Source organism: Protopterus annectens, chromosome 12.part0 (genome assembly GCF_019279795.1).
Source record: "Protopterus annectens isolate FY-2018-M chromosome 12.part0, PAN1.0, whole genome shotgun sequence".
Taxonomy (NCBI): domain Eukaryota; kingdom Metazoa; phylum Chordata; order Ceratodontiformes; family Protopteridae; genus Protopterus; species Protopterus annectens.
The window spans coordinates 457,925,424-457,950,679 of record NC_056746.1 but is presented as its reverse complement, the minus strand read 5'-3'; the positions used below and the strand labels follow the sequence as shown (position 1 = coordinate 457,950,679).

Sequence of the window (25,256 nt, the reverse complement as noted above, 5' to 3'; positions counted from 1 at the left end):
AATCCACAAATTATAAGAACAACAGCAGTACAGAGGGAGGGTGGGCAGAAAAAAAATCATCTAGAGATCAGCAAACATATAAATGGAGACACAGAAACATACATAATTCAGTCATACAAATAAATAACAGGCAGTAAACTAGTGCAGAACTGTTGCACAAATCAATAAATAAATAAAAATGCAGTACTGATAAGCAAATAAGTACAACCACTGCAGTGCTAATAAATACTGAACAGTTACATGAAATGCAAAAAATATACTTATGTAGCTTTGTAATTCCGATTGTTTAAGAAGCACACTCTGTCAGGCACAAATGGAGCTCTAGCAGGATGATAGAATAATGTTTATAGTACATGTGCATTACGTTGTGTCAAGTTATGAATAAAGACTATGTTTCTGTGTGTTACAGGTCACATCACAATTGCAGTATATAAAACTATGGGATGGACAACAAACAAAGAAATACAATGTTCATAACTTGCATTAAACAAGAGTGCACACAAGGAAAAAGTAGCACTGCATGCAAGATCTAGCAAAACATAGCAAGACATAGCAAGAATTATGGAGAGATGTATTCACCATCAATTACTGCATCATCTCTTCCAAAATAACCTATTAGTGGACTGCCAACATGGCTTCAGGCCATTCGACAGTACTACAACTGCACTCTTATCCTTTACTGACTGCATTAATAAAAATCTAAATAGTAACCTGCTTACTTCAGCTCTCTTTATAGACCTCTCTAAGGCCTTTGATATGGTTAACCACCAATTATTGTCAGATATACTTAAATCACTTTCAATTGATTCTCAAGCAGTAAAATGGTTCCAATCCTACCTTGAAAATACACAACAAGCAGTCCTCTGGGACAATAGCTTATCCTCTCAGCTCCCGATCACCCTTGGGGTCCCACAAGGATCTATTCTGGGAACACTCCTTTTCACTATTTTCATTAATGATCTGAAAACCTCCCTTCCCCAAACTACCAGCATACAATATGCCGACGATTCTACACTGATCTGTGCCGCATCCTCTCCGCTGGAACTCCAAACCAGTACACAAAAAGTCTTTACCTTAGTGGAAAATTGGCTCCATCAACAATGTCTCCTCCTGAACCCAAAAAAAAACTAAATTATTATCGTTTACTCCCACACAGAAGTCCCATCCTATCAATTTCATAGTTACATCAAATAATGGCACAGAAATTGCTCCCGACGCTACCACCAAACTCCTGGGTGTAACAATAGATAATAATCTTAACTTTGACACACACATTAATTTAACTATTAAATCAGTTAATAAAAAACTTGGATTCCTTTATAAACTCTAGCCCTTTCTCACAGCCTCAGCCAAGCTTACTGTTGCCCAAACTCACCTAATTTCCACCCTTCTCTATGCCTCCCCAAGCTACACTAACCTATCCAAAAGCAATCTAAATAAACTGGCAACCTCTTATAACAACATCGCCAGATTTGCCACTGGTGCCCCATTTCGAAAGTGCAGTTGTGTACACTTACCATAAATGTAGATGTTTGAGTGTATTCACTGTTGCAGTCATTACATTTGGGTAATCTGCTTTAAGGTTGCCCTCAGTCGGCCTGATTAACAAAGTCTTGGGTCCTGCTTCGGTTGCTGTCCCTTCTTCCATGACGTCAGGGGTATAAAACATCAGCAGATGCCATTACATCAGTTTTTCTTGCCCCAGATGTCAGGTGCCCCCTTAATGGGAAGCAATTACACGTAAAAGCACAAAAATATACCTCCAACAAAAAAGCAAATACACCAAAAAACCTTTTAAGCATAGTAAAGGGAAGTAGAGGTACAGCCAAAAGAAGTTAGGTGGCTGGAGGGAGGGTAACCAGGACTGCAACAGTGAATACACTCGAACATCTACATTTATGGCAAGTGTACACAAATGTACTATATTCTTCGTGTTTCACTGTTGCAGTCATTGCATTTGGGTAGATTCCCAAAGCTATGGTTGGGAGGAGGAGTTTAGATTGCATTAGGGCCAGCTATAAGGCCCTGCAAGACTGCAGTGGCAAAGCCAGCTCTGGATTTAGAGAAAATTGGCAAATGATAATGCTTGGTGAAAGTATGTACAGAACTCCAGGTAGCAGCTTCTAGGATGTCCCTGGTAGGGACACCTCTGAGAAAGGCTGCAGAAATAGATGCAGCCCTGGTGGAGTGAGGTCTGATCCCCTGGGGGAATAGGTTGTCCATGGTGCTTATAGCAGAAATAAATGCAATGTCTTATCCATTTAGAAATGGTTTGCTTTGAAATAGCCTTCCCCTCTGTCCCTGCAGCAAATGCTACCAACAGTTACTCAGATTTCCTTTGAGGCTTAGTCCTGTCCAAGTAGAATCTAAGCCGTCTGTGCACATCTAAGGAATGCAGTATCCATTCCTCTTTATTCTGCGGATTGGGAAAGAAGGTTGGCAAATGAATGGACTGATTAAGTGCCACACTGGATACCACCTTGGGCATGACGGATGGATTGGTTCTGAGTGACACCCTGTCCGCATGAAAGATGATGAAAGACTCTACTGCCATAAGGGCCTGTAATTCAGATACCCTTCTAGCTGAAGTGATTGCTAAAAGGAAAGCTGTTTTCCAAGAAAGAAATTTTAAGTTTGCAGTAGCAGATGGCTCGAAAGGAGGTAGAGTTAGTTTCTTCAAGACAAAGTTAAGGTCCCAGGCTGGGGTTGGAGCTCTCCTGGGTGGTCTCAAAATTTTGGCACCTCTGAGGAACTGCTTGAGCAGTGGTTGAGAGAAGAGGGGAGGTTCTGTGTTATAATGAGCTGAAATGGCTGAGGCGTAGATTTTAATGGAGAAAAAAGACAGGCCCTTGTGAAGCATCTCAGTCAAGTATTGTAAATTCTGAGGTAAATTGGGTGCTGCTGTGCTCATCCCTTGAGACTGGTTCCAGGCACAGAATCATTTCCATTTTTCAGCATAAGATTTTCTAGTACTAGGCCTCCTTGCCTCTAAAATGATATCCATCACAGGTTTGCGGAGAGATGGTAAAGGAGAGCTTAAGTAATTGGCCAGTCTGCAAGGTTCAGTGTTGGTAGCTGAGGGTGCAGAATCTGGTTCTCCTGCTGAGACAGCAGGGAAGGAGTCTGAGGCAGGTGCCATGGAGATAACCGTGACACACTGCGCAGGAAGGGGGTACCAGTGTTAGCGTTGCCAGTCTGGAGCAATCAGAATCATCCTTGGTTTGTCATGTTTGACTTTTAGTAGTACTTTGGAGAGCAGAGGCAAAGGGGGGGGGGGGCATAGACTGATAGGTTTTTCCAGCTGAAGGACAGAGCATCCACTTTCCAGGCTTGTTTGTGGGGAGTCCTTGTGCAAAATTTGTCCAATTGGTAGTTCTGGGTTGAGGCAAACAGGTCTATATCTGGTCTCCCCATTTGCTTGTCAACATGCTGAAAACCCTTGGTTCCAGTTTCTACTCATGTGGGTCCATGAGGTTTCTGCTTAGTCTGTCTGCCAGTATATTTAATTTTCCTGTCAGGAATTGAGCTTGTAGGTGCACTTGGTAGCTCAAGACTGTGCTCCATAATGCCATGGTTAGTCTGCAGAGGGGGTAAGAATGTGTACCCCCCCCTGCTTGTTTATGTACCACATAACTAGGTATTGTCCATCTTTACCATTAGTAGTCCTGGAAGAATGTGGTCCTTGAAGGCTGTCAGAGCATTCTGCACAGCTAACATTTCTTTTTGATTGATATGCAGGTGCATTTGACTTGGGTTCCATTTGCCCTGAATGAACTTCCCTGCCAGGTGACCCCCCCCCCCCCACGCATAGTCTGATGCATCCATTAGGGTTTGGGTGGCAGGGGGTGGTGTGAAAGGTAGTCCCTTGTTTTGGTGGCAGGCCTCTGCCCACCAAAGGAACTCTAGGTGTAGGCAAGGTATGATAGGAATCATTGTTTCTAGGTTTTGAGAATGTTGACACCATAGGCTTTTTAGATACCACTGTAGTTTCCTCATATGCAGTCTTGCATATGGAATTAGAAGAATGCAGCAGGACATGAACCCAAATGCTTGCAGTATTTGTCTTGCAGATAGCAGGGTTTTTGTGGCCACTTGTTTGAAGTAAGTTGTCAAATGAATTTGCTTTTCTGGCGTGAGGTAAGCCATCTGGGAAGTTGTATTCAGGTTTGCTCCCAGTAATATAATTTGTTGACAGGGTACCCAATTGTGATTTATTTTCGTTTATGGTGTACCCCAGACAAGTTAGAACCCTTTTTACAAAGGCCAGATGATTCAAAAGTATGTCCTGGCTTTCTGCCTGAATTAGACAATCGTCCAGGTGTGGGTATATTTGAATATTTCTTTGCCTGCAAAATGCTATAACTGAAGCTAGGCACTTTGGCTTATCTACTGTGCCCACGGTATTAACAAAGGCCAGTGAAAACAACTGATCATGGGTGTACCCTGCTTTGAAGCGTAGGTATCTTCTGCAAGATTCCCTGATTGGAATGTGCAGATATGCTTCTTTTAAATCAAGTGTTGCCAACCAGGCATCTTTGCCTAGCATAGGAAGTAACTGAAGAGTCAGCATCTTGAATTTTGGAATCTCCAAAAAGGTGTTTACAGTAGACAGGTCCAGGGTAGGATGCCATGAATCATCTTTCCTGGGTACCAGGAAAAGTCTCGAGTAGAAACCTTGTCCCTTTTCCTCTTCTGGTACCAGTTGAATAGCCCCCATGCTTAAGAGAAAATACTTGTTTTTGTGCCTCTGCCCACTGATTTGGGGGTAGGTCCAGCCATCCACTTGGTGTTAGCAACGTGTGGAAGTGAAATCTGTATCCCTGGGACACTATTTAAAACCCATTTGTCCTGGGTAATGAGTTCCCAATTCTTTGCATGAAGAGCAATCTTTCCCCCCAAAAGGGCAGTCAGATGGTAAGTGCTTGGAAATTTTAAAAGGAAGTCATTGAGACAGTTTACCATAGGGGAGTCTTATTATTCCCAGACCTGGAAGTGGAGGCCCCCCACTGCTTAGTTCTGTGAGTCCCCTGGGACTGTACCTGGGTTTTCTGCTGTGTCTGGGTTTGGATTGAGAAGACCTGGAAATGGCTGGAAAGGACCAATTTTTAGAGGGCCAGTGCCTACTAAATCTAGTAGGCTGAACTTGTAAAAAAAATTTAACAGTTTGCATAGATTTAGCTTCATCTTCCATCTTTTTAAGAACTTCCTCAGCCTTGTTGCCAAACAGACAGTCCTGATTTAAAGGAGCATCCAACAATTTAGCTTCAACATGATCAGGCAAAGATTGCTCCTTAAGCCAAGCATGCCTTCTGAGCACAGACCCAGTAACAGCCCTACAAGAGGCCTCTAATGAATAAAAAACACATTGCAAAGTATGTTTTCCAACTTGTTAGGCAGAATGCATTAAATCCTGTAATTCTTTATTTTCTACACAGTCAGGAATCAACATCATTTTTTGTTTAAGCAGTCCAATAACATGTTGCTGATATTTTAACATATGAAACTGGCAGTTTAAAGCCCTAATGGCAAAGGCTGCAGAAGTGTAAACCTTCTTACCCCATCTATCCAGCGCCCTGGAGTCTCTATCAGAAGGGGTAGGATTTTTAGCAGTAGAAGCCTTAATGCCCTTGGGCCCCTGTGAAATAGTCGCTGGATCTGCAATAGGATTTTTGAAAAGGAACTTGTGGGACTCTGGGACCCTGTAGTATCAGTCAGGGAGGCAGGGAATCAGGGGCCAAACTAGATTCCGAGAAAGCATCATCAAAATTTGCCCAGTACAGGAGGAACAGCTAAAGGCCTATGCTGAGGTAGGAGAAGGAAATCCCTAAGCCTCTTTTTTGAATCAGAGTAATCCTGGCTTTCCCAGTGGAAATGCTCCCTTAGAGAATGTAAGGTTTCCCCAAAAGCAAAATCCTCAGGAGGGGAAGCAGAGGGAATAGAGTCCTCTGCATCAGAATCCTCATAAGTAGGTAAGGACAAATCCAGGTAATCAAAACAGTCAGAAAAAAAAAAGAATCCTGATCAGAAGATTCATAATCAACCTCAGTCCTAGGATTCTTAGAAGGGGGGGGGGGTTGGCTACCCCTGAGATTAGAGTTATTAGATCTTCAGCCATTCTTATTTGTTTTTTAGGCATAGAGGCCTGAGCATGTGGCTTGGGCGTTGGTTTTTTAGAAATGGATCGAGATTTAGGCCTACGTAATGAAGGGGGCATCAATTTAATATGCAAGTCCATAGGCCTGAATACACCCTCAGAAGCCGGTGCCCGCACAGCGGCTTCGGATCCATCCAAGGTAGAGACATCCGTGGGTTCCATAGTTGAAGCATCTCGCGGCATACCGGACTCCGAATGGGTCTCAGTAGAGGCCTGCGAATCAGAGGTAGCGAGTATCAGGGGCTGCAAAAGCGCCTCACTGAGTATCGGTGAACTGACGACTGGCTTAGGAGAAGTGTCGTCGGCAGTTTTGGACCTCGGCGGCCTGTCTCAGTCTTTATCTTTGCGTTTTTTTCAGAATCCCAGTAGTTGGATGGCTAACCGATGACATTTCTGGATAATTAAACTGAGAACCGAAATATTTAGAGGCAAAAATATACAGACAACGGATAGTGCACTGATTAAATAAAGCACAAAACTGACAGCAAGGTACATCGTGGTCAGGGCCTAGGCAAGGAATACAGTACGAATGAAGATCTTTATGAGGTATTTGCTTTCCACAAGTAATGCAATTATTAACTTTTACTGACATCGGTAAGGAGCAAGAAAAAGTTTCCCCAATGGGGTACTTAGCTTTAATTGAAGACTTCAGTTTTGAAACTCGAAAACAAAAATTTCAGGAGTTGGCTGACCAACACTTGCAAACTGCTTCTGCTTCGTGCACCGCACGGCAAGAAAGACTGATGTAATGGCGTTGGCTGCATGTTTTATAACCTGATGTCATGGAAGAAGGGACAGCAACCGATGCAGGACCCAAGACTTTGTTAATCAGGCTGACTGAGGGCAACCTACAAGCAGATTATCCAAATGTAATGACTGCAACAGAGAAACACGAAGAACATCCCACCATTGCCAAAATCTTAAACTTCTAGGATGGCTGGAAGTACAAAACCAGCTACTTTTCCAGCAACTCAATTTTATCCACAAGATCTTACATCATCCCACAAATACTCCCATACTCTGTAACCTCTTCAATACTTATACAAATCTTCCTACCCTACGATATAAAAATCTTCCTACCCTACGATCCGTTAAGAAGTTACAATTAGCCACCATAAAATCCAACAAATAATCCGGGGACTGCCTGTTTTCTAACTCTGTTGGTAATACTTGGAACAAACTTCCAAGCGAACTAACATCCCTTACATTCATCCATCTTTTCAAGAACCAATTAAGAATCTTCATAAAATCCCAATGGTTATGCCCATGCAACAATCCTGATACTATCTCCCCTTGCCTTAACGCTTTCTCAACTAAAACATTTATTTTCTGATACTTTTCTCTCCTCTATTAGCTTTGTTGGAAGCAAAAAAAAAAAAAAAATTTTTTGTTTGGTTTATCCCCCTTACTGTGCTGTGTAAATTCATGGACATAAAATGTTTTTTTGTGCTCCAAATGTCTAATAAAAAAGGTCTCCTATGTGTAACTTTATAATTGCTGCTACAACATATGTTAAATCGGTTACATACTTATGTCATTGTATTCTTCTTTTCTTGGACACTCTGTACAGTATTTTTTCTGGGAGCTATTCTCCTCGGGCCTCTACTGAAAATGGACATATATCCACTTGGACTAGCCCAGTCAACAAATGTAAAATAAAAAAGATAAAAATAAAAAAAAATCTGCAGAATTTTTTAAAGACTTGTGGCATAACTGACAGGTCACATGACGAGCTCAGCCTATTCTACACAGTTTCTTTTCTTTTCATTTTATTCCTATGCTGTATCTTTCTACGTGAAGTCAAAACAGACACTCTTACTACTGCTTGGCTTGATATTTTTAACAGTAAATGTTAATTTCATCTTTTGAGAGACACAATGTATCATCAATTTAACAATCATGTTGCACAAAATTTGATAATTTTTCAAGACTGAACACGGTCACTCCATAATGTAGGCACAAGGCACTCATTTTACAGAAACTTGCAGTGTCTACTGCTAAGTAAACATTAAAGGCAAAACTTAAGATACACAGATGTATTTTGGACACAAAATTAAGACCCATATGCAATCAACATTTAACATTATAAAACTGATGGTAGACATTTTTCAACTTCAGCAATTAAACAGAAAAAAAAACAGTATTTTTACTTGCTGCAAAGCAGAAATTACTGAAACTGTCCAGTGAAAAAGTAACAGAACAGATGTCCCATACAGAGTCAGGAAAAGACACGCATGAACAGCATAACGACTTGCTGTCAATAACATCAGTCATCAGAATACATAGAAGCAAGGCATGGCTAAGAGACCAAATGAACAAGATTACAAGGGTCATTTTTTTTTATGGAAAACTGCATTCATGAGGTACAGTCTTTTAGTATCCATTGCAAACCAGTTCATGAAACACTACACCTTCTCATAAAAAAAAAAAAAAAAAAACAAAAACAGTCCAGTAAAAGGTTGCATCTTCTCAGTATTTAAATCCAGTAGTAACAAATACAAATGTTGCTAAATGTAGACATATTAAAACCAATACAGAGCAACAGATTTGCAAGGGAGTACAATAAATCTCCTTACCTGTACCAGTCGTACAATTGAATTTTAGAGGCAAGATATTCCAAGGACACATGCTCATTTTCCCAGAATGGGATCTCTGTTAGCTGCTTAATCAGGTCATCTAGTAAGCTTTGCAGTGACCGGATAACTTTCAGATATTCTGGCTTTTTGAGCATATCCTCTAGTGCAACAAGGCTAGGTTCCACCGTCTGGTTTAAGGACTGCGAACTCCATGATACCTATGCAGGACATTAAAAGAAGACATCATTTAGAGACTAAAAGAAGACATAATTTAGAGACTAAAAGAAGACATCATTTAGAGACTGTATTTTCACTGGATCACATTCAGTTGTCACAGCAACCTCCCAAACCTCTAGGTTATTCCCAAACTGAATATTTTGCAACTTAACACTTTTCAAATATAAGAATTTTCCATTCATCAAATTTACAGATGAAAGAAGCAGGCCACAGGTGCTAATTTCTTAAGTGTTAGATGCTTCTTCTCAAGCAGAAGAGAAGAAAAAAAATGCTGTTTTCTGTACTGAAATCATTTATCGTGGAATATACATTCCCAGTGGCAGGCAATGTATGACTAGTTACAGACAGAAAAACAATGGTCAATATCAAGGTATTACTAATGAATTTATTACTTCCCACTGCATTTATAAGAATTCTGGAAGGGAAAAAAAGACACTATGTAAAAATAAAATGACTTGTGCAGCAAAAAAGTGATCACAGAAGAGTGGCACAGAAAAAAATATGAAGGGATCAGGGCAGGACACAGGACTGCCCTGAAATACAGGAAAATGCAAAATAATACATCCGGAAAACAACATTTAAGGGAAAATACATAGTGGATAGCAATATAACAAGAAATGATGAAGCTAAAACTAACCAGACACTACAAACCATCAAAATCTTACGAAGTTTTCTTTTCACAGCATTTCAAGTGTAATTGTTCTCACGATACGGGCTAAGGCAGTACAATTCATGCCCAAAACTTGAAGATAATACAAGAGAATCCACATCTCAATGTTCTTCTTTCGGCTTTTCCCGGATTAGGGGTTGCCACAGCGAAACTCCGGTCCTCTAATGATTGGCAGTAGATTTTTACGGTGCCGAGGTGCCAGCCCGACGCCCAACTTTCAACGAAGGCACGCCCATTCACGCATGTCAATGCAGTACAAATGAAAACCTTTATGAGGTATTTGCTTTCCACAGGTAATACAATTGTTAACTTTTACTGACATTGGTTAAGAGCAAGAAAAAGGATCTCCAACGGGATACTTAGCTTTTTTGAAGACAGTTCTGAAACTCGAAAACGAAAATTTCAGGAGTCTGACGACCAGCACTTGCGAACTGCTTCTGCTTCAGGCACCGCGGGGCAAGAAAGACTGATGTAATGGTGTCTGCTGCATGTTTTATACCCCTGACGACCTGATGTCATGGAAGATGAGACAGCATCTAACGCAAGACCCCAAAACTTTGATATTCAGGCCAGCTGATGTAATGATTGCAACAGTGAAACACGAAGAACATCTGAAAACCTGCACTGCTGTATGAAATAAAAATCAAACAGTAGCTAATTTTTTTAGCTCAGAAATATCAGGTTACACTGTTTTACAAAGACCATATATATAATTTAGTATTGCTTACCTAATTACCTGCTTTATTAATTAAAACTTAGTTGTTTAAATACTAGCAAAACCCATCATATACACAGACCTGCAGAGTTTCAGTGGTCACATCTTACGTAGATGCACAGTACAGCATGACGATTAAAACATGCCTAGGCTCAAGATCACAAAAACAAGAATGGCTGCTTGCTTAAGAATTTTTGTGGGCATGTTTACTCTAATTTTTAAATGTACCTTTTGGATATATCCTCTTTTTTTAAGAGACTCATATGCGGTGTTTACCTAGTTCTGTGATACTTTCAGTACTTCTATGTATTGTATACAATGTAAATTATTTAATGACAACTTCATTTATTTATAAATTATTAAAATATATATCTTATCAAATGACTTCAAACCTCTTACCACTTTAATTATTGAGCTATTTCCACACCGTGATCTATAGTCCTTTATGATGCCTCATCAGCTCTCCTAAGCATAGCCAACCTTAGGAATAGGACAGCTAGGCAGCCACCTAGGGTGCCGCTCTACCTGGAGTGCATTTCCAATATCTGTTTATTTTTTGTAGTAAAGAAATGGTTTCTTTAAAATGTGTTGAATGGATACAAGAAAAATTGTAGAGTAAGAAATTGAGAAAAATGAAGAAAAAAAAATAATCTGGATGGTGTAAGTAGACCAGGATGGGTGCACTGTGCAGCACTTTTGCCCACGGCACCAGCTGACCAAAGGCCGGCCCTGCTCCTAACATCCAACTTTCAAAGATTCCGTGACTTGCTATAATTTGTGGCCATGCTTCCTAAAGAGATGCATCCAAGACGGTTACTAAAAAAAAAAAAAGTCAGTATGCAGTATGTCTTTAACAAACAGACCCAACCTAATACTCTAGACGCAATTATAATGTATCTACTAGGAAGCACCACTGTTTGCTGTGCCACTTAGAATAATGGCAGACAACTGGAAGGTTGGAAATTTCTGGTGTTTACTTTATTAGTACATCAACAAAGGGTTGCCTTAAATGTTGTCCTCTGGTTTTTGGTCACAGTAGATGGAGAAAAATGGAAGAGGTATATATTCCCTGTATTTGTATGACCTCTGAGTTGCCGCATGTGCATGTATATGTATATGACAGAGTTCAAGGATGTCCCCCCAGGGATACAGACGGGAAATGACAATTCCTCCCCCCCTAAAAAAAAAAAAAAAAAAAAAAAAAAAAAAAAAAAAAAAACTTTGTGATAAACAGCAGTTCTTTTTTCTACTGGTTTGGTTTGTGATGTAGCACGGTCATGTGATATTTTGGCAAATATTAATTGCATCTTGATTGAGATGCATTAAAATCAGTGCATCACATCTTTATGCCCGCTTAAAAACACATTTAGGAAACTATTACCAGGTAAGACAACATTATTGCAGTTTTGATGTGATCACAGCATTTTATCTCCAATGTCTGGAGAACCAAAACAAAGAACCAACACTTGCATGTTAAAATAAAATGCTTCACATAACTTTTTATATAAATATGGAATCTGTTCATATGACCTGATGTGCAATCACTTACAGACTGCACAAATGGACAATAAACTATATAAGCAAAGACGTCATCCCAGAAGACAAACAGCAGTTCAACCAGGGGCGGCCCATGCTATTGGACTGCCGGACTGCAGCCCCCTCAACACAAAAAGAAATAAAAAAAGAAAAAATTTTTTTTTTAAATTTCGCGGACTTCGCGCATGTGCAGTAGTCCCGACTACTGCACGTCTATGCGCATGCTCCAGGCAGTCCGGCAGTCCCCATAGGGAAACACAAGGAGACGTCTGTGCACTTTTAAAGTGCACAGACTCGCTGGGATAATGTGTCGGGGCCGGACTGCAACAGCAGCAGTCGGTAATACAAAACAGTCTCGTTGGGAAGGAGTTTTGATTTCAGGGATCTCGCGGTCTTTGGAGTATTGCGCGGGCAGGATGTACGTTAGCTGGATATTATGGAGAACGGACAGGTAAGTGTATGGTGCTTTTTACTTTTACAATGTATGGTACTTGCTGCTTTTATACTTGATACTTGTTTGAATGTATGGTGTGTGTGCTTTTATTTACTGTTTGAATTATTTATGGTGTGTGTGCTTTTATTTACTGTTTGAAGTATGGTGCTTTTTAGTGTGTGTGTGTGTGTGTGTGTGTGTGTGTGTGTGTGTGTGTGTGTGTGTGTGTGTAAATGCCCCAGGTGTTCATGGTGGTGTGGTAGGGAATACCTCAGGCTTGAACCCTGTACCCTGTATGCAGGTGTTAAAGACTTGAGTTCCCTACCCACCACCACTTGTAAAAAAATTGCAGATTTTTGCCTCATATTTGATCTGATCTGTTCCTCATAATATCTGTGGTTTGTAAATGTTGCAATGCTTGATATTTGATGGTGTAGTAGTAGCATTGTTGCCTCACAGCTGCAGGTTCTCAGGTTTGATTCTTGGCTGGGGTTCCTTCTTTGTGGGGTCTGTTATCTTCTCCCTGTGTTTGTGTGGGTTTGCTTTTATTTGATGTTGCACTGGTAGCATCGTTGCCTCACAGCTGCAGGTTCTCAGGTTTGATTCTTGGCTGGGGTTCCTTCTTTGTGGGGTCTGTTATATTCTCCCTGTGTTTGTATGGGTTTGTTTTTATTTGATGTTGCACTGGTAGCATTGTTGCCTCACAGCTGCAGGTTCTCGGGTTTGATTCTTGGCTGGGGTTCCTTCTTTGTGGGGTCTGTATCTTCTCCCTGTGTTTGTGTGGGTTTGCTTTTGTGTCCTCCCATGTTACAAAGACATGTCTGCATTATTTCTTCCTGGGCCTCTGCTGAAAATTGTTTTTTTGTTCCAAGTCAGACTGTCCTGATTAACAAATGTTAAATAAAATTGACAGGCATTTGAATTTCAGACTTCAGGTTTCTGAATGTTTAATTCCTTGCATATTTGATGGTGCAGTGGTAGTATTGTTGCCTCACAGCTATAGGTTTTCTGGTTTGATTCTTGGTTGGGGTGCCTTCTGTGTGGAGTCTGCATCTCCACCCTGTGTTTGTGTGGATTTGCTCTGGTGCCCTGTCATTTTACAAAGACGTGTCTGCAGTATTAATCCCTGGGTCTCTGCTGAAAATTGTTTTTGTTCTGTCAGCAGTAAAATTGACAGGCATTTGAATTTCAAACTTCATGTTCTTCAGAATACATAGTAGCACAACCTTTTTTTCTAGCAATTTTCTAAGTTTATAAGATGAATATTTTAAATTTGTCCCTATTTTTGGGACTGTATTCCCCCATTATTGGCTTTGTCCAGGTTTTTGTGCTAAGGTTGACAGCTATGGCAAGAACTGAATATGTTTGATGGCTGTATTCCCTCATTACTGGGTTTGTCCAGGTGTTTTGTACTAAGAGGTTGACAGCTATGGTGAGAACTGAATTCACTAAATGATAGCCATTTAAGTTTCAGTCTTCCTCTCTTTTACAAAGCAGCTGATGTGGCGTAGTGGTATGTTACTCTGACTGTTTTTTGCTCAGGGACCTTGGCAGTAAAATGTATGGTGGCAACACAACATTTTATTCTAGCAACTTGCAATGTTTAATGTGTCCCTGGTTTTTGGGCTTTTGACCCCCCGCCCCCAATACATTTTGGCTTTTTCCAGTTTTTTTGAGCTGCGAAGTTGAGATGCAGTTGAGTATTGAGTAGATTTTACAAGGAGCTGAGAGCTGCAGGGGAATAGAAGTTTAGTGCTTTGCCTAGTTAATACTATAGCACAACAGGTTGTGTACTTGCTTTTGATGCAGAAGGCTGTGGGTTCTACTCCCACAAGGGGTGGATGCTGCCGTATTGAGAATGTTCTCCTTGGTGAAGATACTAACTATGAGTCTGTTATCAGTTTGCCATCCATTTCCTCTTGAAATATTATTACTAGCTTATCATTTTTTAATGTAATATAGGCAATTTATTCCTGAGGGGCAACAGACACTTTATTTTTCGATGAAACCATGAAATATAAAGGTGACTGCTAGCAGCAACCGCTTCATTAGTTACATATTTCTTTAATGTGGAATTATTTAGATGACTTACTTCAGAGATTGTGCATATTTACTGATAATGGACTGTAGAATTGTGCATATTTACTGATAAAGGTGGACTGTAGAATTGTGCATATTTACTGATAATGGTGGACTGTAGAATTGTGCATATTTACTAATAATGGTGTACTGTGGAATTGTGCATATTTACTAATAATGGTGGACTGTAGAATTGTGTATATTTACTAATAATGGTGGACTGTGGAAGTCTGAGTAGACTTTTTTATGATAAATGTTCTCAACTGGGCAGTTTTGCCATTATGGGTGCATATGGTTTGTTTCATTGCTTACTGGAAAAATGTTCAAAACAAATTTAAAACACCCTCTAACAAGTGTACTGTATTGTACAAGGAATATAATTTTAGTACAATGAGGAAGGTGCATCAAAGAGCACATGTATGTTTCATATGCAAGGGGCCTATGATTGAAAACAGCCCAAAATTAATCTTTATCTGCCACTGGCAAAATGTATTTTCTTTGAATGTGGGTTTCAATGCTGTTTCAATGAATGTGAGTTTCAAGGGCAGAGAAGCTTTAATGCTAAGTTTTCATTGTGAGACTGCATTGCTTTGTTTAACAGATGACTTAGTGTTTGTGCTGTAAAATACAAAATAAAACTTTCAAATGAAGTCCAACTCATCACAGAAGTAAAGCAGTATGCACATTAGTGTTTATGGTAAATGGAGTGAAATAGCCAAGTGATGGTTCATTGGAATGGCTGCAGAGGCTCCATTCAATCATTATTTTGTCAGGGGGGAAAGGGCAGCAAACTTAGACAGGCCCAGCTGAACTATACCTCCCAACTGTCCAGATTTTCAAAGAATGAATAGATTTTTGCTTCTTATTTTTGGTTTGTTCTTCATAAAATTTGTAGTTTTCTGGCAAATCATTTAGGAATTAAGTCACTAAATAATAAGTTTCAGACTTCATAACATTCAGAAAAATGCATGTTAAAGTAAGAGCTGTTCTATCAACTGTCTCAATTTATACAAGAGCAATTTTTAGTACTGTTTATATGTGCCCCCAATATATTTGGCCTTGTTCAGATTTACTGCATTAACAGGTTGAGAGGTACATGCAAATAAATTGCTTTATAGAATTAGGCATAGCCAACCTCTCAACTGTCCCCAATTTTTGGCTCAAAATGTTGCTCTTCCCCCTAATAATCCCTCCGCAAAATAGCAATTTTGGAATAAAACATGGAGGGTTTACAATTAAGAAATAACTGTAATAATCAAGTTATAGATTACTTGAAATGCATGTAGATTATTTTATTTTGTCAGCTGCTCAAGGTAGCAGTACTAATATTAAAGTGTCCCTTCTTTGACAGGTAGCAGCTGTATTGTGTGTCTATTTTATATTTTTGCATCACATTTTTGGTCCATTTTTCATAAAATTGTGTTTTTTGGCAAATTAATTAGTGACAAATCACTAAAGACTGAAGTTAGAAAATGACAGACATTTGAGTTTCAGATTTTATACCCTTCAGAAAATTCATACTAATGCAAGACCTATTCTATTATCTTTCTAAGTTTATTAGAGCAATATTTAAAAATTGTCCTTATTTTTGGGCCTTTGTCCCACTTCTGTGTATGGCTTTGTCCAGATTTCTTGTTCTTGAGGGTGAGAGGTATGACAAATGTGTCAGGGCCATCACAGTCAGCCAGAGAGATTTCAAATTGTGACATGCTTGTTGCACCCCACTCCCCCATGTAGTGACTCTGGATGTGTCCAAGTAAGGCAAGGAGTAGTTGTATCTACCTTGGATGGGGAGGACACACTGCATAAGTACTACAGTGGCTTTTCATCTGTCCTTGATTTTGCAGAATGGTCTGGTTTCTGTCATATTTTTGTACTGTTGATTTATGCTTATTACTAAGATTTATGCTTATTACTCAAAGTGCCTGTTGCTCTGTGTTTAAGTAGCAATGCTTTAATGACCATAAGGTAAGCTCGTCTGAGATCGTAAGATGCAAGTAAGCTTTAATAAGCATACTGTTTAAAGCCTTTCTGTTGTTGCCATGCAGAGAATACTTGACTAGATAATGTATAAGCCTTGGGTATTAAAGGACAGGATTCCATCATTTTAAAAAGCTCATTACACTTGTTGGAGACTTCCAGTCATCTCTACAGACTTTACCCGTAAACTAAACATAATGCCAATCATGTGTGGTCCATAACCTGTACAGTAATCCTTTAAGCAATGTATCTTGAGCTTGTTTCTTGTTTGCTTTTCATTTTTTACTTTTATCATGTTTTCCCCATGAAACAAGTTGTCAGGCAGCAGGTCTTTTTTGGATAAGAAACATTTTTACAAGTGGGGGCATCACATAGATTTCTACTTTCAGCATGTTACTTGGTACTTTAATAAAGCTGAATATATTATAATTAGAACTGCAGTGCAAGGAGAAGTGGTTTGAGTTGAGTGCTTCTGGTTTTTCTTATACTTCATTTTGACTGGCATTCCAGTAATGTATTTAAAAAGTAATTTATTTTTTCATGCCTCACAACCTTTTGTTTCCATCTAGATATTAAGTAAGCTGTCATGCAGCCAATGCATTGAAATATTTTTATTCTTCTACACTTATTTTTGTCTTGATTGGACTTTCATAATGATGGTTTGCCACCCAGGGCAGCGTATTTAATTAAAGTTAGTTTTTTGTGGTTTTGTGCATAGCTCCTCCCCTTTCTGGTTGACCACACCCCTTCCCCTTGACCCCACACATTCAGCTGTCTCCTGCAGCCCCCCTGTGACTTGAAGTCACCAGCCGCCACTGAGTTCAACATATACTGCTATCGTGCAAGAAAACATCTACAGTGTTAAAACAAGGTAAATGTAAAACAATCAAGGATACCCAAAACGCAATTGTAAAAAAGAGCAATGTGCAGTGCAATCCAGTGCTTATGAAGCAAGCCGGGTATGTAACAGTTAAGCTCAACATGTCAGTTACTACCATGAGATTAGTTCCTGTTCTCCATTCCATTAAGGGGATTTGAGTTTTCAGCACAAATGGTGCAATAGTAGTATTGTTGTAGTATGAACTACTAAAGACATACTTGTTCTGTGTTAGGAACAATCCTAGATAAATACCCATCATTAAAGGAGAGTGGAGCTGCCACTGCAGCCTTCTTCTGTAATACAGGAATTCTGAAGAGTACCTGAAGATGAAAACTTATTTCCTGATACAATGGAAAACTGTGTTTCTGAGTTAGTCAGGCTTTGGAACAATCTGAGTTTGACTTGTTTATTACCAAAGGACTTCGTAATGACTGATGCCCAAGATGGATAACTGCAAGAGATCTGTTGCTGTGGTTAAGGTAAATATCTTTGTGCTACGACTATTCCTTAAAACACAGCACTTTGTGAAAAGGAAAAAATAGCTATGCTAGTAAACTGAAGAGCGATGCTAACAGCTTGATGTCAGAACTGTTACCTATTAGTAGGGTTAGTAACTGTTACCTAGTTAACACTTCTCCATTTACCTGTGCACTCTCCTAATAATCACAGTAACCACAAATGGCTTTCAGATCATATGTACCAAGTTGCTCATGGCAGACCAATTAAGAAATCTGCTGAAATTTCTGGAAATAAATTACAAAATTTGTGAGTCTAAGAACTATCAAGTCTTACAGGCTTGGTGGGATTGTAGTCAGCAGCCAAAAGCTCTTTAAATCCTGGACTGTTCAGAAGTAAAAAAAACGAAACATGCTGAATAAGAGAAGGAGGGGGCAGAGACATTGCTGTGATGGATGTGAGCAATGGCAATCGAATCCATTGGGAGTTGTGTGTGGGTGTTAAAACTCAAATCAGTCAAGTGAAGAGACCTTTCTGAACCAAGTGCACTAATTAAACCCAATTTATGGAGAATTCTCCATGACCATGTTAGGGGGTCAGCAACCTGGTAAGATTTGCAGCATACTAAAATCAAAATAAAAACTTAAGCGGCCAACATGTAACTTGTGCAAAAGACTGCAAAATCAGTGAACAATGCAATAACCTTAACTACAATGTCAAGCTCTTCCATGAATTAAAAAAAAAAAAAAAAAAAAAGGTCAAAAGACCTTGTAAAAGAGATCTCAGTTTTTCAGTGATGCAAGCATTTGATGCAGGGCTGACTTAAAATGTTAAAGCTGAAATTCAAACAAAGTTTAAATCAGACAATTTGATAACGTTGAATCAATATAAAGCATGCTAAATAGTCTGAACACACATTTGACTGCTTTTTGTCCGTCAGTAATAATGCATGCTGTTATGAGCTTCTCCACTGAAACTACCTTCTTGCTTGGTACTAGTAGTGTGAAAAGCTCTCCCCTTCTTTCTGCATTCCCCATCATCTGTCTACTTCTGTAGTCCCATCATTGGTGTGATTGTCTCTCTCTCTCTCATAGACAAATACAAAGACTGACTGCTGCCCCTTCCTACTGAGGTTGCTGATGTTCACTAACCCCTGCATGACAATGAATCCATTTCATTTTACCATTGCTTATTTAATCTTTGCTGAGTACAGTAACATGCTGCTCAATAAAGCATAGATTTCAGACAAAGCCTGGGTACACAGCACAAGTGAACATCTAATGAAGCAGCAAATCCATGTTAAAATACTTATTATAACATACACAATGAATACACACACAATGGTTCAGCATAAAGTAAAATTTAATGAGGAATCCAGAAACTACACACACATACATATAATTATACACACATTATATATATATATATATATATATATATATATATATATATATATATATATATATATAAAATTGCAGTGTATTCACTATTATATACTTGTGTATCCATTAAAAATACAGTGAAACATATAACGTCAGTAAAAACTAGTTGCAAAATGTGGGGGGGCTATGCTCCCCACATGCCCCCCCCCAATGTGGGAGGGCTGTGTCCCCCCCCCCCCACACACACACACACACCCTAACTCCAGGGCTGTACTGCAGTGGGGCAGGGCTATATTCCATTTTCGACCAAAAGGAATTGGGCCAAATGAGCTTTCAGTGAAGTGGGCTGCCTGAAATAATTTTCGACCAAATGTAATTCGACCAAAAGCAGTAGACCCATACACACATATATATATATATATATATATATATATATACACACACACACACACACACACACACACACACACACATAATACATATAAGTGCATATATATTTTGTGTGTGTGTGTGTATACATGATGTATATGTATGTATGTACAGACAGACACAGACGTATTATGAGTACAGTTATGTACAGGACAAAGATACTTTACTTGCTCACTGGATAAGCAGGCTAGTCATAGCACCCCTTTCAGTCACATTCCAGGCCATAATCCTGCCCAAACTGTGCACTAACAAATGCAGAGGTACTGAATGAAAAAATGCAAAGATGTTAAAACCAATTACAAAGGGAATAATTACAACTGACTGCATACCTGGAATATGCTGCAGGTCAGAAGGCAGAAATGCATCAGACTTGCAAAGCACATAATGGTTCCATACAAAATGTTACAAGGTACAGAAGTTATAGCCCACTACTGTAAACTAAAAAACACACCAAGCACACACACTAGCTGTGAAGCCCAGTACTATGCGAGTTAACACACAATATACACACAAGTATGTTGTATATATAAGCAACACAGTGATTTGGCTACATCCCAAGTAGCCAACAGTAGAGTCCATGAAAAACAGATCCCAAATGAAAACTCCACTGAGTGACACACCATTCACAGACCTCACTAGCCCGAGGCCAACACAGTGAGTAAAAACATAACTGTAAAAGTTCACAATACCATACTGAACTGCCAAAGGACAGTCTCCCATCAAAGTCAAGTGACACCCCCCCCCCCCCATATAGAAGACATAGTATTCTAAATTCTCATATTCATGCCATCAGCACTGACTCCTACAAATTAAGTCATCATATTTGAGTGAGCTAAAACTCTGCCAGTTCAATGGAAATGTACATCAGCAAGTGCATTCTATTTCCACCTTCTTTCTGGTACAATGCTAAATAACTCCAGAGATTATTCAGCAACAACACAACAGTCTGTTTCACCAGTCACTGATTTAAGTTTCTCCTACTGCTTTGTCAATGACCAGATATCCTACTCAGTATATACCGAAAATGAATCAACAAGATGAACACCGTATACTCACCAAACAATATTTACAAAATCCTACAGCCATGAGTCAGTAAAAAGGAAAACTTTAATACTCGTAGTGATAGGGAGTTCCAGGTGTTTAACAGATCTAAGGTGAAATTAGTACACTGTGTGTGTGCGTTAGTAGGGAGGTTGATAACTAAGGATTCGGGGGGGCTGTTAGGATAATATTTTTCTTACTGACAGCCTCTGTCCATAAGGGAGATGGAGGCAAGACCTGGGGTAAATTTATGAATTCCCATCCAATTGTTAAAATTTAGTCTGAAAATGGTCAGGATGAACTCTCTTACATGGATGAAGTGTTTATTCCATAGATTAGGGAACATTTGGGACACTTACCTGTCTCTCCAGCATGATCTAGGTTACAAAGTTCAGATCCCAGGATCAAGTGTTTCTGGTGGTGTTTGCTTTGTGTATGTGAAAAAGAATCATCAGGGATGGGTCTGAGGAAGCCCTGTAAGCCAGGCAAAGACCACCTCTCAGCAGCCCGGAAGAATAAATACAGCGAGCGCCTTTAGGTGATCAGTGTAGGACAAGGCATTCATGCCCTTTTCTCCTGGTGAGAAGCCTTTGTGAGCATTCCAACTATTGCTAGTGTCTAAACGTCAAAGGGGGGTGTTGTAGTCAATGACAGGAATTATGAGGAACGAGTAGAGTGGTACTACAACTTCTTTGGATCTGAATGCCATACCTGTACCTAAAAATTGAACATAGAATGCTTTTCTTACTATCTTAACTATGTGGTGGTCAAAGGACAGATTGCTGTCTACATATGTTCCCAGATCCCTTACCACTGGGTTGACTCTTAGGAATGTTTTATCGATGGGGTAATTAACTTGAGCTGACAGTTTCCAAAAGGGCATTATAATGCATTTTTTGGCATAGAGTTTTAGGCCATGGCTTTGGCATTAGTCATTTGTCTGTGTTAAACCATCTAAGTTAGTGTCTTGGGGGAATCTATAATAGCTCTCAATTTTATAGTCAGCTGTCAGCTTGATGAGCCAGAGGCCTTGAACGTTAGCATGTACTTCTCTGAAGAATAGGCTAAATGGGATCAGGCACGGTATGAGTTTTGAGGTACTCCTCTGGTGACCAGTCTCTTGGTAGAGGTGGTCTCACCAATCCTGGCTTCTTTGGCCATATCTGTAAGCCAGCCAGCAAACCATCAAGTTATGTACAGATTTATGCCTAGCTCAAAGAGCTTGTCAACAATGCCTGAGTGGAGTAATGTATCAAATGCCTTCATCAGGTCAAGATACACAGTACGCACTGTTGTACTCTCATCCATTGCCTTGGTTACCCTCTCAAAGTCGGGCACCAGGTTAAGTAGGCATGACCAAATGTGGGATGGGTCCAGTGTCTGTGGGTTGACAATGTCCTTGTTTACCATTTCCATGATAACTTGTTCCATGGCTTTGCATATTAGGCTGGTTAGATCGATGGGTCTGTAAGATCCCTGGATCAGCTGATGATCTGCCCTTGTGGAGAAGAATGACTGTTACAGCCTCTAATCACTTGGAATGTGGCCCATATCAAGGCTGTAGCTTAAGAGTGCGTCAAGTGGTCTGACGACAGATTGTATTTTAGACTGTTCAAGAGACAGCTAGGGATGTCGTCAGGACCCATGGAGGTGGCGTTCTTGGCTTTAACGAGTGATGCCAACATCTGGCCACTGTTAACAGTTGATGGCAGTATGCTGGAAGGGATTTTATCTGGTGGAGCTGCAGCTGGGAATAATGGGGAGTGAAGTTTGAGCTGAATTTATCAGCCAGCAGATTTTCTATGTCAACGTGATCAGTGAAAGTGGTACCATTCATTACCAGTTCGGCACACTGCTGTGCGTTACCTTTACGGTTGAGGACATAGCTGAAGAAGGTCTCGTGATTAACCTTAGCCTGTGAGGCTATCCTGACCTCATAGTTTGCCCTTTGTTTAGCTGTACAAGAGAGCACTTGTTTTTAAGGGAATTGCCCTTCCTGATTTTGGCCATGAGTTTTCTTTTATTATATGCCCCATTTAGGTGAGGATCCCAGCAGAGGGGGTTATTTTTAGTATTGGTTTTGGGTTTACTTCTGGTAGGTATGGCAGCTTCTATGCAGCCATTCACATGGTTGCATAGGAACTCTGTGAATAATTCAGCATGGGTAGCTGTGGTCTTGTGGTTAGGGGAAGCTTTGAAGGCTCTCCCATGTTGCGGAGTACCAGATCCAGTATGTTTGATTCTCTGGTTGGGCTGCGAACTACCTGTTCCAGGAAGCATTGTTTCTCTGAGTTAGAGGCACTGTAAGTTTCCCAGTCTAGAGGGGTAGTTAAAGTCATCCATGAATAGGGTGTTTAGCTGGATGATGAGCACCTCTAGTAGGTTTAGGTAAGAGTTATGAACTACTAGAGGAATAGACTGTGATCTGTGGCCAGCCAAAATATAGCGAAGGACCTTATCAATGGTGACTTGCACATGGCTGAGCTCCATGGTATCATCCCATTTAACCAACCTGGAAATATATTTGTTGCTAAAGTAGATAGAGCTACCCCCACCTCTGATCCCAGTCTGTGTTGCTTTTGGTCTAAAGGTGTGGAAGGCTTTGTCAGAGTACTTCCTACGGCTTTAAACCAAGTCTTGGTCATTACATAGATGTCTACATTGTCCAGAGTGAGGAGGGCTTGATGGGTGTAGAGTTTTTTGTTTAGGCTCCTAGCATTAAATAGTAAAACCTTAAGTTTGCCTGGAGACTATTCACTAAGTTGGTAACTTTGTATTCTTGGCATTGCCAAAAAAGGCTCTAAGGGGGTGGAGTAAGTTTTAACCAACATTCAAAAGCCTAGGCCAGGACAGGGGCAGCCCTTCCTTGGCAAAGCAATGCAGTCTGTTGACTATGTCATTCATTTTATATTCCTATACTGCGGCATCATCCTTGATAAGAATGGTGCTCAATGCAGGGCTTGTACCAATCTGTGACGCACACTCTGAGATTCATTATGTCTCTTATGTAGTCCAGTGAACTTAGTCTAAAGGTCATTTACAACCTCATGGACTATGACAGAATCATACTGATACATGGGGTGCAGTGACTTGAATGCATGTGGGATATTGGAGATCCTGGCTCCAGACAGGCAACTAACCATTATCTTATCCTTGTCTTACTGGGTAAGCAAGGCATCTGTGTGTGTCGTACAGTGGAGTCTCCAATGACAGGGATATTAGTTAAGTTGTGGTTTATACCTTTCAGCCAGTTTGCAATCAATCTGAGCACAGAAGTGTCCACTTTTAGTTCTCTTTACATGCTTATAACGGCCACATGCGGTATAGCGTCAAAGTCCTTGTCCAGATCGGCTGTCTGAACTGTGCATCCACTGTCTACTGCCTTTGGGACATTCAGAAAAGTTTACTCAGCTTAGTACACAACTTACCCTTGACAAAACCAAACTGTGGTAGGTCTAAGTTGCAGAACATTTTTACTATTACTTTAGATTCATAAACTAGGATAAGTTTCAAAATTAAGTTTTGATATGTTGGCCTTACAACTTAGGCTTGTTAGGCTGATAGGTGTGTAATTTCTGGGGTCTGTGGTACAACCCCTCAACAGCCATTTTCCAAACATCAGGGACTTTGCCCTGTGGCTAGGCTTAAGTTAAACAAGTGCAGGAGGGATTCACTGAGAGCACATTTGGAGCTGCTAATTAGGTTTCCAGATAAATTGTCTGGGCTCATGGAGGTAGTGCTCATTCCCTCCAATAGAGCTCTTTTGAGTGTGTACCTTTAACTCCCAGTGGGTGTGGCTTCAACCTTTAAAAATGAAGTTATCACCTTACAGTTCTAACAAATACTAATTGACAGAGGTCATATATCAGAACAATTCTGTTTGCCATCATGTATGCTTAGAGATAAAATATTCTGATTCCTTGTATGTAGCATGGTTTTGGAATTATTAATGCAAATATGAACAGGCAATATTTGACGCCTAGAGGCGCAGTAGGAGGTAAAGTACAGTTTTGTACCTACCATAAATGTAGATGTTTGAAGATCCACATTGCTGCAGTCATAACCTGTGGGTAGTCCGCTGTCCTCGGTCGGCCCGAATACCAAAGTATTAGGCTGGCGTCGGTCATGGGCGCTCAGATCTGACGTCAGTGCGTCAAGGTATTAAAGCGCATGACCGACGTCATATCCTCAGTCTTTTCTTGCCCCAGATGTCAGAAGGCCCTAAAAAGAAAGGCCACTGCCAAAAATAGAAAAACCTCCAAAAGCCATGTACAAATAACATCTACAACCCAAACCATACAACCACTCCAAACTACAGAGGGGAAGGAGGGAGGGTAAATTGGACTGCAGCAATGTGGATCTTCGAACATCTACATTTATGGTAGGTACAAAACTGTACTATGTTCTTCATCTCACATTGCTGCAGTCATAACCTGTGGGTAGAATCCCAAAGCAGAGGTAAAGGGAGGCTGGCAAAATCATAAAGCATTGGGAGCTGCCAAAATGCCCTGTAAGACTGCAGTGGCAAATCCAGCCCTAGATTTGGAATAAAGAGGAAGATGGTAATGTTTAGAAAAAGTGTGCACTGAACTCCAAGTAGCTGCTTCCAAAATATCTTTAGTAGCTACCCCCCTTAAAAAAGCAGTAGAAGTGGCAGTAGCCCTAGTGGAATGAGGTCTGATTCCAGC

At 40.1% G+C, this 25,256-nt stretch overlaps 1 protein-coding gene across 2 annotated transcripts in view; it reads right to left on the bottom strand.

Moving 5' to 3' along the window:
* The window catches only part of TTYH3 (tweety family member 3), a 1,772,574-nt gene that overhangs the window by 1,219,565 nt on the left and 527,753 nt on the right, over positions 1-25,256 (bottom strand). For both annotated transcript variants that reach the window (XM_044089562.1, XM_044089563.1), the window contains exon 4: positions 8,731-8,948. In XM_044089562.1, coding sequence (XP_043945497.1) covers positions 8,731-8,948 — 218 coding nt within the window. The remainder of the gene's footprint in view (positions 1-8,730; positions 8,949-25,256) is intronic.